Source organism: Rhipicephalus microplus, chromosome 2, assembly GCF_043290135.1.
Source record: "Rhipicephalus microplus isolate Deutch F79 chromosome 2, USDA_Rmic, whole genome shotgun sequence".
Taxonomy (NCBI): domain Eukaryota; kingdom Metazoa; phylum Arthropoda; class Arachnida; order Ixodida; family Ixodidae; genus Rhipicephalus; species Rhipicephalus microplus.
The window spans coordinates 198,048,601-198,064,538 of NC_134701.1; the positions used below are offsets into that span (position 1 = coordinate 198,048,601).

The window sequence follows — 15,938 nt, forward strand, 5'->3', positions numbered from 1 at the left end:
AAGAAGTATGCTTACTCGGGTGCTCTAAAGGCGACTGTTCTATGGCGACGGTACTTGTATTAGAGGCGTGTCGTCTTTCTGTTTATGTGACGTCACATGTGTGCTCATTTTATCCATACACGCCACCTTCAGGAGCACCGAAAAGAGAAGTTGTCGCCGTTGCAAGCAGTCTGGTGGATGTCAAAATCTATTTAGAAAAGATAGACAGAGAACAATAGAAAGAATGGCATCCATAATGTTCCCGTATATGAAAGCTTGGTCTGCTATACCTTGTATGGATACTGCACATAGAAAAACTATGAAAGCGGGTGGGGAATGGCTCGATTGACAATGCGTACCATTTCTTTGTTGCTAAAATTCAACCTACACCGAATGGTAGTTAATCTATAAGTGGCTCCAATCCCTCAGCCATTTCATGGTAACTGGCGTTGCGTTGGAGCTGCTGTTTAGAAACAGGGCCGCTGGCTTGCAAAACTGTTGCAGTCGCCAGCTTAAATGGTCAGGGAAATCAGAAGAAACTGAAGCGAAATCCGCGTGTTTTATACACACGCACAAAGTTGTGCAACATTCTCCAGAAGCGAACGTTCTTGAGCTCTGACAGATTTGCCGGAAAACATTCCTTTGCGGAAACGATCTTTTTAGTGTACTCCAAACAATCACTTGGCATTTTCAGTGTATGTGTGTGTGTGTGTGTGCGTGTGTGTGTGTGTGTGTGTGTGTGTGTGTGTGTGTGTGTGTGCGTGCGCGTGCGTGTGGTATGTGTGTGTGTGTGCGTGTGTGTGTGTGTGTGTGTGTGTGTGTGCGTGCGTGCGTGCGCGTGCGTGTGTGCGTGTGTGTGTGTGTGTGCGTGCGTACGTGCGTGTGTGTGTGCGTGTGCGCGTGCGCGTGCGCTTCTCGCTTCTCATAGTCATTTATATGTGTATTTCATTACTGACCAACTTCCTCAAACATTTCGTACAAAAGCAATTGCCATAATTTCACCCTTTATGGTGTGCTTTTAAGAACTGCACGCAGCCTACGTTTAGAGGCATCGTAAAATGGAATGCGTCCTCAAATCAGTTGCGCTTTCCTTGCAGTGTCCTGCAGCGGGGCGGCCGCAGCGGCAGCGGCGGCCGTGCAATTGGCCGGCTCCTACCCCGTCGTGGCAAAGCCCATTCCTCGAGGATTCTTCGAGTCTCCCCTGCAGTCGCTGGTCGCTTGCAGGTCGTCCTATCTGGCCGGTGAGTGTACGCCTCTTTTTCGATTCGCTTCTATATATAGCCCCCTTGCTTAAGATGAGCTTATAAACCATCTTGCGTTGGCTTAGGCTCTCAAGTTTCCTCTTCCGTGTAATATTTCATTTGACGATCACCATACTAAGCCCATCGACGCTCGGCCGTTAATTGTGGAAGCCCGTTCGGCTGATCGACATTGGTGTAAGCATCGAATGTAGTACACTGGTGTATCAATACAATGGCAGCTGCTCCTACTTCATCTCATCTTGGACGTACGCCCTAAAAACCGAAACTAAAAGAGAGACAGGGAAGAGATAGTCAGAAAAAAGATGTCAGCTCTGGTTAGGTTTTGTTATTATACTATTACTGAAAATCTCAACGCCAAGGTGACAATCTATCATCTCGCCTTTCTCAGAGAAGGAGCCGGACGACTGTTAAGCAACCATTGTTTCAACAAAATGGACGCAGCATAGAAGGCGCATGAGATCTTGTATGGTGTTCCTTTCGCGCTGAGCGGATAACTTTTGTTTTGGAGAATAAAGGAACAATATCAAGGCGAGCTAGCTACGTAACAATGTACTAAACACAAAAAAGTATAAGCACAATGAACTCTCCATTCGCTGGGCGCGCGCCAGAAGGTAACAGATTAATCTAGCTGCGACGACAGATTAATGGGCCGACGTACTCTCTTAACGCGCGTCGCTCAAGAAACGATGCGCGCCGCTCAGCCATGCATGCATAACACTTGCGCCCCCAAAGGCGTGCATCTACGCCTCGATCAACGGCGCGAGTCATGACAAGCGCGCCAGGTATAGGGCACCTTGTCCGGGGGCCGGTGTATGGCCTAACGCTCATTATTAATGACTCTGTGTGCAGCTTGTGCTCACGCTTCTCATCATTCTCTCGTGATCACTCAATCCCCAACGCGATTTTTCGAAACGAGCAAGCCGTGGTCGTGTTCGCATGGAAGCGTGTGCAAGAAGTCGTGACCAACTTAGCCCGCTTAAACCGTATACGATCCATAAGCGAGATAGATATACGGGCCTGCAGGTATACATATGCGTCGAGTGTGGTTGCATTCGGTAACTATATGTCGGGAGTTTCTCTGTCGTAAGGCAACGTGATGGACTGGATTTTGTCTTAGGTACACGATAAAGCTTGATGATTAAAATAACTCGCAATTTCGAAGACGACGCGCGTTTCTTATTTACACTTATGTTTCATTCGGTTTTCGCCCACAAAGCCTGTCTGGAATGCTCAGCGCAAAGTACACCTCTTTGTTCCACAAGGTTCACGATAATTCTAGATCGTTCTGTTAAGATTGCGCGCCAGACGCGAATACTCCGGAATACTCCAGAGCTCGCGCTATGACCAGTGACAAGGGTGTAATATTTGACAGCACATGCATAAATGCCGACGTGCTTCGGCGCTTGTCAGTTGATTGAACCGACGCTCTTTTCCAAGCTATTAGTATCAGTGTCTTGCTGCAATCTGACTTTCCTTTTACGTGGCCACAAGTTCCGCTCAATAAACAGTTCAACCTGAACACCCAGTCTGCTCCCTTCGTCCACGTCACGACCCCGTGGCATCTGGCGGAGGTGCTTTCCGGCACCGAATGCCCCCATCCAGCCGTGAGCCAAGCCCACACCGTGAAGGTGACGTTGACACCAACCTCCATCAGCGAGCTAGCCGCAGGGAGCGAGGGCTACATCCAGAGTACGGGGCTCTACCGGATAACAATTGCAACCCCAAGGCCACTACCACTATACTGCGACAACTATGACAGCCCCTGTACCAAAGTCCGCCACGGCCGTAAAGCAGCAGTCAAGGGAGTTACCGACCTTCCACGGATCATCATTTGAATACCCAGAGACCTGGCTTGAGACGTACGACCGAGTGGCCGCTTGAACCAGTGGGACTCTGAAGAAAAGCTGCGTTGCGTCTACATCTGTCTGGAAGACGCGGGGTGGACCTGGTTCGAGAATCGAGAGTCTGCACTTCAATCCTGAAGTCTCTTCCACGGCGCCTTCCTGGAAACTTTCATGAGCGTCGCCCGCCAAGAAAGGGCCGCTGCTTTCCTAGAGACCCGGGTGCAGCTATCAAACCAAAATGTCACAATCTTCCCGAAAGAGTTGATGAAAGTGTTCCGGCACGCCAACCCTCCCATGCGAGGTGTAAAGCAAGAGGTATTTGCAGGACTTGTTCGCAACCCGCCCGAGACTGTTCACAAATTGCTCACCAAGGCCACGACAATCAAGAAGGCACTTGCGATGTGCACAAGGCAGCATGACCGTCACTAGTTAACATTCAACTACGCCGAAGCTCATGCCCTCAGCACGGAGGACTTGCGTGAGGCCATTCGAGCGGTCGTGCGAGAGGACCTGCATGCGCAAGCTGTTACCTTCGCCGCAGCCTCAAGTGGATTCAATCGCCGACGTTGCCCGCGAAAAAATTCGCCAATCGCTTGAACTTTCCGAACAACCGCAAGAGCCCCAGTTGCAAGCCATGAGCTACGCTAGTGCAGCCCGACGCTGCACTCTCCCTCCACGCCCACGTCAAGAAGCGTTACCGTCGCAGTTCCGCCGCCAGACACTACCACCACTGACGGCATACCGTCCACCCGCCGGCCAGCCCAACGCTCGGAGGAAAACTGACATGTGGCGTGCTCCCGACCGCCGACCTTTCTGCTACCACTGCGAAAAGGGGGCCACAATTCCGACAGGAAAAGAAGCGAGGTTACCGATTGAGAAGGCGATTCATATACGGAGCCAAATTATACGCTATCGCGTTCTACTCATGGGGTGAAGTTCAAGCGTCCTTCAATTTATTGTCGAATTCCACGGTACAACTAAGGTATATCATTTGTCGCACTGAGCATCGCTTGTCGACTTCATATTGTTACCCGCCACAATGGTCTAGTGGCTAAGGCAATCGGATACTGACCCGCAGGCAGTGGAACGAAATTCCAGCGGCGGCGGCCACATTTTCGATCGAGGCGGAAATACTTCTGGCCTGTGTGCTTAGATTTAAGTGCACGTTTGAATAACTCCAAGGGGTAGAAATTTGCGGAGCCCTCCATTATACGCAAATCTCATAAACATACGCCGTATCGCAGTTTTTAGACGTTAAGCCCCCCTACCCCCTCCCAAAAAAAAGAAAAATTACAGCACATCCACGAAGTGAATGATGGTGAGTTGGGCGATGCGCTTGTCCATCCCTCCGCCTGTCCGTCTATATGTCCGTCAATTATACGAAATCGTCAATCATGCGAAAACCACTACCGCCATCCAGTGATATTTACAAGAACATATAAACACAACGTCATCTATTAAGCAAACTAGAGCTGGCTACGTACATACAATACAGAAAAGAGTCCACCCACTGTCCCACACCCTAAGGAGCTTTTCGCCCCTGAAAATACTTCATATTGTTCAAGTTCACGCCTTTTCAGCACCGTCGGCAAACTATACGTTTACGTGGCTGAACAATAACGCTGCGGGGTATGCCTAGCTGGATGTATGTATACTATCTGTGCCCGCCCGTAGATTTGTTCGCCGCAAATAATTACGTTTTGCTCTTAGCTACGCACGGCACACCAGTGCGAGTGACATCTCGGAGAAGCTGTCGTGGAAAATGTCCGATAGTTCCCGTTTAGTGAGATAATCCTAAAGGCTAGTGAATTGGGCATGTCATAAACGATAAAAGGGGGGAAAAAATAACTTCACGCTCATGTAACAATGCCGCGTTACCCGGCTCACTTAACGGCGCTGTATACAGACGTTACAGCGCCGTTAGACAGACGTTACAGCGCCACCCGTGTGAGAGAACGGCGCAAAGCTTAAACACGAGACATAGATGCACGTTTCGTGTAAAAACGGGCCATTGAACGCTTGTTCTACGAGCTAGAGCACAACATTTGAGGGGAAACAAGATGTCGAAATCAACGAAAACGAATCAACGAGAGATGTGCGACGTTAAAGTGCAGTCATTTCCCGTTCTCGGGCCGTTTTGTCCGCTTCAATTGTTTTCTTTTTCCCCTTCGGCCATCGTCACATTCTTTCCCCTCCATTGTTTTTCAAACATAGCCCCTTTGGCACCTTGCCGCTCAAACGTGGCGGCGCAAAACGACGTTTTACTTTCGCTGCCAGCATTTCGTCTTCTAACACCCTCCTCCTTCGTCATGCGTCGCTCCGTGCCGAGCACTGTATAGGAAACGAACGAACCGATGGCTATGGCCCGGCGGATCATAGGGGCAAGGGGGCTACCACGCGCGCGAGGCCCCCCGCCGCGCCGTCGAGTAGACAAATGACGCGTGAAAAGCTTTGTTTCATTTGTTTCCTCCTCGTTTCCGTCGACGCCAGCAGCAATGGACGTGTCGACGTTTCTCGCAGCCTGAGCAGGCGTCGAACTCGGCGCGTGAGCGTTCGGGCGAGAGTTTCGGCGGCGACGTTCATTCAAAAGAAGAGAGGAAAAGTGCGCCGAACGAATTTCCGAGCGAGCGAACGTTAAGAGCGGCCGGTGCTGTTGTATACGCGCGGATCGCGTTCTCGCTCGACGAACAGAGCCGCCATGCGGATGAATTTATGGGCAGCTTTTGGCGGAGACCAATGGCGGCCACCACTGCCTTCCATGCAGCAGCTTTCGTGGCGAAACTTTCTGGTTGCCTATAATTATAACCGGTACTATGTGTATGAGAAAGCGTGCGTGGCCATGTACACTGGTGTTTTATTAAACGTAGACTTGTCTTTTTTTTTTTTGGCTTCGTTATTGGAGCGGCCGTAAACGAAAGTTCGCGCGAGGACGTGGAACTGTTTCGAGCTGAAAATCAGGGATGCGAATGTGTATATAGTTAAAGGATGGTGTGAAGGGTCAAACCTCGAGAATTACGACCCCCAACTTGTGCGCATTTAACCAATACATCACAGACTGTTTTGAACCAACGTCGAGACGAAGAAAACAGGGATGCTTCATAGTCGTACACACGAGGTGCTATCGTCGATGCTTTGGCAAGCGTCCATCAGGCACGCGTTTTTCTCACGCACAAACTGCATAACGATAAAATGAAAGAATGAAATATAAACAGAAAGGTAGGAAGGCGTCGCCAGACCAGTAATAGCGATATAGGGGGGCGAGACCCGGAATAAGCACCGCCCTCTTTCTGCACACCGTTCTGCTTGACTGTATGAAAGAAAGAAAAAAGATGAAAGATGAAAACTGAACTCGTTTTGTTTCTTTCGGGCCTTCAAAGGTGAAACCGCCCGAGGCGCTCGCATGCGACACGTTCAATTAGGCGCGAAAAACGACGTTAACGTCCGTTGGTCTCCCGCTTACATCCCACAGCATTTCAAGCTTATGTTTACACGGCCGACGATTCAACGCATGATGATAACGAGGATGGGACATAAATCGTAAGCTTATTATTTGAACGAGGCCAGCAAGCTGCGCGCGAGACATGTATGCGGGTCAGTGGGCGTGGCTCGCGCTCAGAGTAAAACAAAAGAAAGAGCGAGGACTTCGCATAAACAGTGCGCCCGTTCGATCGCCGTATGATTACACGACGCTAACTACGTCTATCGTGTTTCGCACATCCATACAGGCATTTACGAGGCCGCGAGGAGGCGGCGCTGTCGTAAGGCTTTATTCGAGTCATTTGTCAACCCGTATAAGCGATCGGAGGTGTCACGCTCAAAGGGACACTGGAGGCGAAAACTTTTTACACCATTGGGAAAAGTGAACGTTCGAGGTTCTCGAGCGTTCCCCTTTGGGAACCTCAAACGATGCACAGGAGTGCTTTAATCACGGAAAAATTACGGCAAGCATAGGAAACGCTATGTGTCGCCAGTGGGACATTCTGGAACTATAGAGCCCGATGAGGTAAACATCCTCAATCAAGGCACAGGGGTGACGGTGCTCGGCTGCTCGTCCGAAGGTCGTGGGTTCGACACTGGCGGTGGCGGTCACATTTCGATGGAGGCGAAACGGTGGAGGCCCGTGCATATACCGTTGTGCGACGTCAGTGCACGACAAAGAACTACAGGCGAAATTTCCGGAGTCCTCTACAGCGGCGTCCCTCGGAATCATAACCTAATTTTGGGACGTAAAACCCCGCATATTATCATTGTTATCCTCATCAAGTTATTCACAAACACTTCACGGACCCACGATAAACAAGAACCACTCATACAAAGGAAGGAATAAAATGCGACTTCTGCAGATCTGTGTGATTGTCCGAAAAAAAAAAAAAGCTTCATGGCGTTACCTTTCAGCACGACGCAAATTCTGTTTACGCCGGGCTGTATACCTCGCTCAGCTGAGTGCCGGGCAGAGGAGGGCGAGAACGTTGAATGCTCTGTCACAAGGCCGTTCTTGGAGGCGGGCGTTTTGAATACCAGGAACGATAGACGGAGCACTAAAATGTTTTTGTTTTGTTTTTTTCAAAATAATCTATGCCGCACAAAACAAGCACTAGAAAGTTTCTGCAACGTTATGTCAACAATCCACGTTGAATTAACATTTGCTTCTTACGTCTTTTTGAGGGCCTTTCATGGACCGTTCTTTACGTCAAGGCTTATTGAAGTACTGTCGTTTTGTCTTTTTGCTTGTCCCCTACAGTGAACACTTCTGCGCATGCATATTACGCCGTAGGCATTCGTTCGAACTTAAAAAGTAGGCAAATAAAAACATTCCCTTTGAAACTAGGCGCGGCGCTTTTTGTTTGTTGCTTTAGTTTGCAAGTATCCTTACAACTGGACCACATCGCGTCAGTACGCACACGTTATCATTTCCGAGAAAAGTCATGTGTCATGTTAAGCTTGTGACCATAACAAGCCTCTGAATGCGGCGTTATGTTTGAACTTTGTTATGTGGCACATTTATGTGGATCGCTGACCGTTGTCGTTATATGAAGTACATACAAATGATTGCGTTGAATGATGAAAAAAATTGCGGGTGACCCCAATCATCGACTTAAGGCCTGACCACACGTACGCGTTGCAGCGCGTTAACGCGCAGTTCTTTAAAGCGGCGCCACGCCTTCTCTTTGTGGAGAGGGAGAGAGAGTACGCGCAACTTCGCGTAGCCGCACGCACTCTCTCTCCCTTTTTCTGGAGAGGACACGCGGCGCCGCGTGAAGGTACCACGCGTCAACGCGCTGTGCAACGCGTACGTGGGGTCAGGCCCAGTGGCACTCGCACCTCGGTGTTCGTGCACCCTGGTGCATTACTTGAGCTGTGTTTCGTCGCACTGCCCAGGTAGATCACGGAGGCCACGTAGACATAAGCACGTCAAAGAGATCTGCTCCGACAGACACCTCAACGATTTCAGCTGCTCTCTCAATTAGAACCAGAAACATCGATATTGTACTAGTTTTATTTTTTAAGATTTTCTGAATGCTCTGTAAACAAGAAGTGAGTGCTCAATCGGAAGTGCTCGGAAGAGAAGCATGAGTGTCCCTCGTTGCACGTGCTATATATTTAAAATGTTGTGGGGTGTACATTTTAGAACTAATAAATGTATCCACAATAGAAAGAGGGGAGAAGAAGTTCCAACTCAGAAACGTGACCTTTCTTTAACTATTTCACTTTCTATATACTGAGAGATTAGATGCAGAAAGCTTCCGAAAGCATATGCCAATCTGCGCCGCTGATTAAGATGATACCCTGGTGCGACATCTCATACTCTTCGGCGAAAAAACTAAACATATATTTTCTGGATGTTCTTAGTGGTAATTTATAACCGACGTCTTGAGTACGAGGAATTCCCGTTACTTCCGCACAGGCTGTATTGCCGATAAGCACTGACAGCATTCATTGCTGTTTCCATATAGGTCATCCAACGCCAACTATCCCAACCGTAGCGTTCACCAAAAATCAGTTTCGATAGAAATGTTTAAGAAAATTACACAGTCACTAGTTGTAGGATATATTGCCAGACTATTTTGAGCGGCAAAAAAAAATTTGCGCACGTTAGCATCATTTCAAATCAACCAAACTATGGGAAACCAAGTAGGAAAAAAATACCCTATAATTCGACCATTTCACGCATTCTTTCAACACTTGCTTTTCCGCGTTCTTCGAGCATCTTTATTTTATCATAAAAAAATATTATGGTATCTTCCTCTTTTTCACTCCTTAACGCGTAAATAAAATTGAGTACATTGTATAGCGTTTCCGGGAATTTTCCCACAATAAAAAAATTATTGATCGAATGAATATTTACGTTTATCGAACTCTCCATAGTGCCTACTATTCCTAAACATTTTTGTTTTGGCTGCGTGGCACATACACTCTAAAAAAGTCCCCTTTGGCAAAAACGCCAGATTGGCCTATGTTGAGAAGTCGGTTACACCGCAAGGCGGTCAAAAAATATACAGGAAAGCGCATCCAACTGAAAATCCTGAAAACATTGTTCAAAAAACGTTTAGTCGAAATAGTTGCTGATATAGTGGAGAAACAAAATTTTGAAGTGCGCTCCCATCGGCGCGTTATTTTACTATGGAGGCTATACAAACCAACACAATTTCCAGCATAAGAAGGTTTGGCAGTGTATTCGCAGTGCAAAATTTGAGTTCTTTTTCTATGCTACATAATAAGGTGATAATAAACTGACGTATAAATATAACAATATGATTGGCTTAGAAGTTGGATGCCACTACAACTAGAGTGCCTATTCGTGTGTAATTTTCTCAGACGTTTTTTATTGAAACTGATTTTCGGCGAGCACCACGGCCGGGAAAGTTGGCGTGGAGTGACCATATGCGAACGATACAAGCCGCTGTCTGACCACCAACCATGTGCAGCCACCATTCTTCTCAGCCAATTGTCTAAACTATTCTTCGTTTTCATGCACTGGTTCGGCTTCCGGTGTTATAGTAACGCCGGTCATTGCTGTACATTGTATTTATAATTTATTATTCTCATTGACACAGTTTTCACCATTCGTTGCAATAGCAGTCATACATGGATGCTTTTATTTATACACGTGTTGTTGTTGTTGTTGTTGTTGTTGTTGTTGTTGTTGTTGTTGTTGTTGTTGTTGTTGTTGTTGTTGTTGTTGTCGTCGTCATCGTCGTCGTGATGTTTCGTACACTCTATTCCATGCTTATCCTGCTCTAATTCAGCGAAAAATTGTCAAAGATGTTTGATAATCGAAAACTATTACTTGGCGCATATCACGGTAACATGGGGATATGCAAGCAGAGTGTCAAGCCGCTGACTATGTACGGCCCTACCGCAAAGACGGGTTGCAAATAAAAAGCGCTAATCTTCGCATTATCTTCGCATTATCTTCGGTCTACGTAAGTAACGCGTGACGTATGAGTGGACTAACCATCAAGTGTCGAAGTCAGCAGGATTCGTACGTGTGTTGGTTGTCATATACAACCCGACCATCGGTGATCCGTCAGTTTTTTTTTTTTTGTTCTTGTTTAATACACTTGCTGAAGACGAGCTATCGAACCACTGAATACCATTAATATTCAGTCTTTGACTTTGGCACCTCCTTTTGTAAACTGAACTCATATAAGATTTTTGTATTCGTACCAATGAAAAATCTTAAAATCTGAAATCTTGTGCGAGCTCCTGTTGCTCATCGCTGTACGCGAATGCTTTCGAATTGCCGATATATAACGATTCAAACCAACAGGTCACTTGGCCTTGTATCGCGCAGGTCTTGGACCCGCCGGGCTCAGTGGCGGCGAACAATTCGGCTTGGGCCCCGGCCGGAGTCCTCTGCCCGGAGGGGCGGGAGGACCCGGCGGGGGTCCGGGAACAGGAGCCGGAGGTCCCCTGCACCACGGCTTCCCCTTGCCGGCCACCTTCCCGTGGGCTGCCACGGCGAGGGGCAAGCCGAGGCGCGGCATGATGCGGCGGGCCGTCTTCTCGGACGCGCAGAGGCAAGGCCTCGAGAAGCGCTTCCAAATACAGAAGTACATCAGCAAGCCGGACCGTAAGAAGCTCGCCGAAAAGCTGGGCCTCAAGGACTCCCAGGTGAGCTTCGCTTCAGTGAGGGAGCGCGATTGCATGGGCATGCAACGTCTAGCACTTTATGGCGTAATTGACACGGCTGATGGGTCCGCCAACTTTACTAGCGATGTGCAGCCATATTCATGTATGATGCGTAGGACATCCATATGCTTGACAATATAGTTAACGCGGCCACGCCAATGTCCCCCATTCCCGCGGAGGCGTCCGCTGTATCTCGTAATGCACTTGTACACTGATATATTTCGTCCATACTTTATGTCTCTCGTCCATCTACACCCATCACGTGACTTGACAGCGCGCATCACGGTTATAAGAGAACATTTTTACAGCACGCGGTCCATCACGAGGTTCTGACACCGCACTTGCCACTGGTGATGATATGTGGGGTTTCAAGTCCCAAAACCACCGCATGATTATGAGAGACACCGTAGTGAAGGGCTCCGGAAATTTTGACCACCTGGGGTTCTTTAACGTGCACCCAAATCTGAGCACTAGGGTCTACAACATTTCCGCCTCCATCGGAAATGCAGCCGCCGCAGCCGGGATTCGAACCCACGACCTGCGGGTCAGCAGCCGAGTACCTTAGCCACTAGACCACCGTGGCGGGGCTTTGCCACTGGTGAGATGGCGGGTCCTCTTGAATGCCACTTTCACGCACGTATGCATTTGTTATAGCCAGCCAACCTACTTCTAGAGTAACATTCTATCTTTTGTCGACCACTGCATATATTGACTTGGAAATGGCTTTTTTTTTTTTGGAACTCTTGAGAATTTTACCTGGTGCAGGATTGCCGAATGTGAGCACAGCCTGCCTGATTCGACAAACTGACAACTATCCTGTATATTACGCGCATCATAGGCTTGTTGGTGTAACTTCTCTAGACACTTCGTGGCTTCGGCACCTCAACGCTGCAGTCCACTGTTTATTACACCACCACCTTTTTTTATTTATTTCATTAGCTTCCTCCGCCGTAATATTCATGCCCCGACATGCTCACTCTCTCGGCGAAGCCAACCACCTGAGCTCTCTCGCATCCGCTTCGTCCACCATCTGCTCCTGACGATTCACCGAGTCAGGGCGGGCGAGTATAGAACATACGCGCTCTCTTTCTATCGCTGTAGTACACTCCCATACACATGCCCGGCAAGACGCCGCACACAAGCCGCACGCAAAGTCACTCGCGAGGCGGTGGCGCCTGCCTCGGCCGCAGTTCTAGTACACTCCACATCGGCCGCGCGAAACAAGAGCTCTGCGCACGACTCCCACACGGCAACCACACCGCCACGCACGGAAGTTCAAGGCAAGGCCGGTACGCTATACAGCATACGTGCGCCGTTCATTGCGTGGAAGCGAGCTGCAGCGTGCATGGCTCTCACACCACCGCCGAGAATGCACGGCACGGGAGTCGGGTGGGGGTGCATTTTATTACGCCTCGCCCGCACCGCCTTCTTCTTCGGAGCGGTGCGCGCACATCCTCCCACCTTGTTCTCGGCTCGCCGCCGCTAAGGACGACGATGATGGTCATCGTGCGCAGCAGGCATGGTTTCCGCCGGTGTGTGCGTATGTGCGCTCGAAAGCGCTGCGATGTAACTCTATTCCGCGGTGGGTGGGGCTGCTCGCGTCTTTCGCGAAAGATGATGTCCTCCCCGACACCGGCAGGCGGCGGCGCACATCACAGGTAGGTGCGGGTACGCCGGGAGGAGGCGTAGAGGAGCTAAGGGATAAAATAAGAATAGATACATGCAACAGATGCAGAGGGGGGCAAAACGTAATGAAGATGCCACAAAGAGGCATAGGCTGCTGTACAGGGGGCTGAAATTGGGAGAGAGAGAGAGAGAGGGAGACTGAGCTTGATGTTGTTTTCAGATGACGAAAATAAGGGGAGAGTGTTAAGAGAAGGAGCCCCGTGGCCTCATAAAACCTGGCTGCAGAAAGCCATGTATAGCTAACACAGGCACTATAGGTAGTTGCATCTCTCACGCATCACATACCCGTGCGGAGGAGGGGAAGAGAATGATGCACTGCAAATTGTGCTTCTACGCGCTACACCGACGCTCTCGAGAGATTGAAACAAAAAAAGAACAATAGCGTCTATGCACCCACCACTGCACGGCGCTGTGCACGCGCCGCAAAGTGTACGATCTCCTCGTCGAGTTCTCGGGACGGCCCGACTATACATAACCTGGCCGCTTGATGAAGACGTTAGAGTCGGGTAACACCTCCGCCATAATTCATGGCGAAAAGCGCGGTCACGCGCGAGTACGCAAGAGGGAGAGGAGGTCGACCCCTTTCGCTCACATCGCGCTCCTATTGTTCCGCTAAGCCGGCTGGCTCCGTTTTGTCTCTTCTTCACCTGGCACCCTGCCTCCGTGTACTTACATACAGCGCAGCCCGAGCAAAGCACAAAATAAGAAAAATAGTCACGCCTGGGCACCCCGTACGCATAACTCCCTTTCTCACCGCGTAAGCTACACGTGCTTTCCATGCTCTTAAGGCAAAGAAGAAAACTCGCCCTGAGAAAGATCGAACGCCGACAAAGTACCATGAACGGCGCAAAACCACGTCGCCTTCATGAAGGAAGAAATGTAAGTGCAACGTTAGACGTGCTAGCGGCCCCAGAGCTAGGAAGCAGGCAAGGAGGTGCTGGGGGAGAGGGTACAGGGGGATTGGCCGCGCACGATCGCCTTTCTCCCCTCCGCCTCTTCCTCGACGGCACCGAAAACCTGCCGCGCGCAAAAGCTTGCCCCCGAGCTCCGTCGATCCACACCCCTCGTCGGTCCGCCGCGGCGGCGTTACAGATGCCCCCGAGAAGCCCATAAATATCCGCGATAAGGCCATCCGTCGCTTCATGGGGGCGGTGGCGAAAACCGCCCACTTTCGCGGCGGCGGCCGCCAGACTTCGCTCGGTTCGGCTCCGTTGTTTTTCCCGACGGCGCAACAGCAGCGCCACAGGCATCCCGGCACATTAACGAGAGAGCATACATCCATGAGGGAAGAAAGAAGAGGAGGGAGGGGGCAAGTGCTTGCGGCGTGCACACATCCATCCATGTATATATACAGTGCACGCGCACACTCCCCCTCCCGAAAACTGATAGCGTATATCTAGCCAGTGGGTCGCCCCGGCCGTCTAGGGTTCCGATCATTCTTGGCGCGTCTTAATCTATCGTCGTCGTCTTCGTCTTTCCTCAAAGCCGCCCCCCAGCTCCTCAGTGCTCGGGCTTGTTATTAATACAGTTGTTTATTGCCGCCTCCTCGCCCCTTGCGCTCGTCCGCTCCGTCTCCTTCCCCCCTTTCAGAATTTTTACAGCTCCTTCATCTGGTCGAGACGACCCTGTCTGGACAAGAGCATGATCACGCCCAGGGGGCGTTTGTTCCGCAGCTGCATAGCGATGTGCGGCAGTTATATTTTCGTCGATATCTTTTATCTTTCGTAGTTTGTTTATTTGGCATCTGAAGCACTACTCATAATATGCCCCGCTCATCCGTCTAGTTGTTGCTTTTTTTCCTTGCGCAACATTATACGTATCGCGCGGGTCCTCAATGGGGGACCATCGATGTCGCGAACACGCCAGCCGATCCACTTAACGCCATCGCAACACGCGCGTCAGACGAGACGCGCTGGCGCTGGGTTGTTGTGTAATAAGAAGACGCATTCTATGCGCCGAAAAAAAAAATGTGCGCGAACGCACCTGCTTTCACCAAAACGAGCGTAAAAGGGCTTGAAAATATGAAAACGAAAAAAAAAAAGAAAAGCAGCGGATGGCACTATTTCCTGTTTTTTTCTGAGCCTGTGCAGAACAAGTTTTTCTCTCCGTCCCTATCGGCTCTGTGGGTTGTTTTTTGCAGCGTAAGCTACACTGCCCGAGGTTTACCAGTTTCCCGCGGTGAGCAGTTCTGCGCATGCGCCAGGAGCAGTGACGTCACGCAGCACACAGGTGGCGCGCTGGCGGAGGCCAGGAAGCTGCTAGAGTGACATACCACTAGTTCACAGGCAGGCGTTTGACTCGAGGGAGATCGCTCGCTGGCTATAGTCCGTCCGTGGTTGGTCCGTCCATCCGCCCGTAGTTCACGCTATACGTATATCCTGGCATAGCGGAGCTGAGCCACTGGTAACGTTTCTGGCGCACAAGCATCAATTCCATAGCGACACTTCGATGACGTGATCGATGCTCATATATTCTGAGACCAGAAGCAAGCGTGACTTTTCTCGAGTCCTAGTGCCCGCTTCATTGAATTTTAATCTAATCGCATTTGCATTGTTCTGGCTCGTGCTAAGGCCCCTCGATAGCGCTCTTCATCATGGATCTCTAGCTTCTTTTTGGTATTGCGCAAATCCTCGGCATACACACTATAGCCTTTTCACATTCCAGTACCGTCAGTTTCTGCAGCAACAACTTAAGCTCTCTCTCTTTTTTTCTTCCATTCGCAGACAAGGACACTTGATCGCTCAGTCACTATCATTTTGATCCACTGTTTGAAAAGGTCCCACTCTTCTTTTATTTGCTCCACATGAGCTTCCTCAATTACTTTGATTTCATTCATCACAGCTGGCTATGTTGAAAGACTCGTCACTTACAAGATTGGAGTTAATTTTCCACTTATCCTAGGAAAATCTATTGTATTCTTTCTTCGCATCTATCTGGCACACTACTAGGTAATGATCAGAAAAGGCAATCGGAACAACGTTACAGCAACAACATTGTGCAATTATGTAAACTTATATGTACAGTCTTAAATTGA

General features: G+C 49.5%; 1 protein-coding gene across 1 annotated transcript in view; it reads left to right on the plus strand.

Annotated features, from left to right (window-relative positions):
* The window catches only part of LOC119169611 (uncharacterized), a 105,924-nt gene that overhangs the window by 53,387 nt on the left and 36,599 nt on the right, over positions 1–15,938 (plus strand). Inside the window, exons 3-4 of the mRNA XM_075887221.1 lie at positions 1,077–1,220; positions 10,881–11,200. Coding sequence (XP_075743336.1) covers positions 1,077–1,220; positions 10,881–11,200 — 464 coding nt within the window. The remainder of the gene's footprint in view (positions 1–1,076; positions 1,221–10,880; positions 11,201–15,938) is intronic.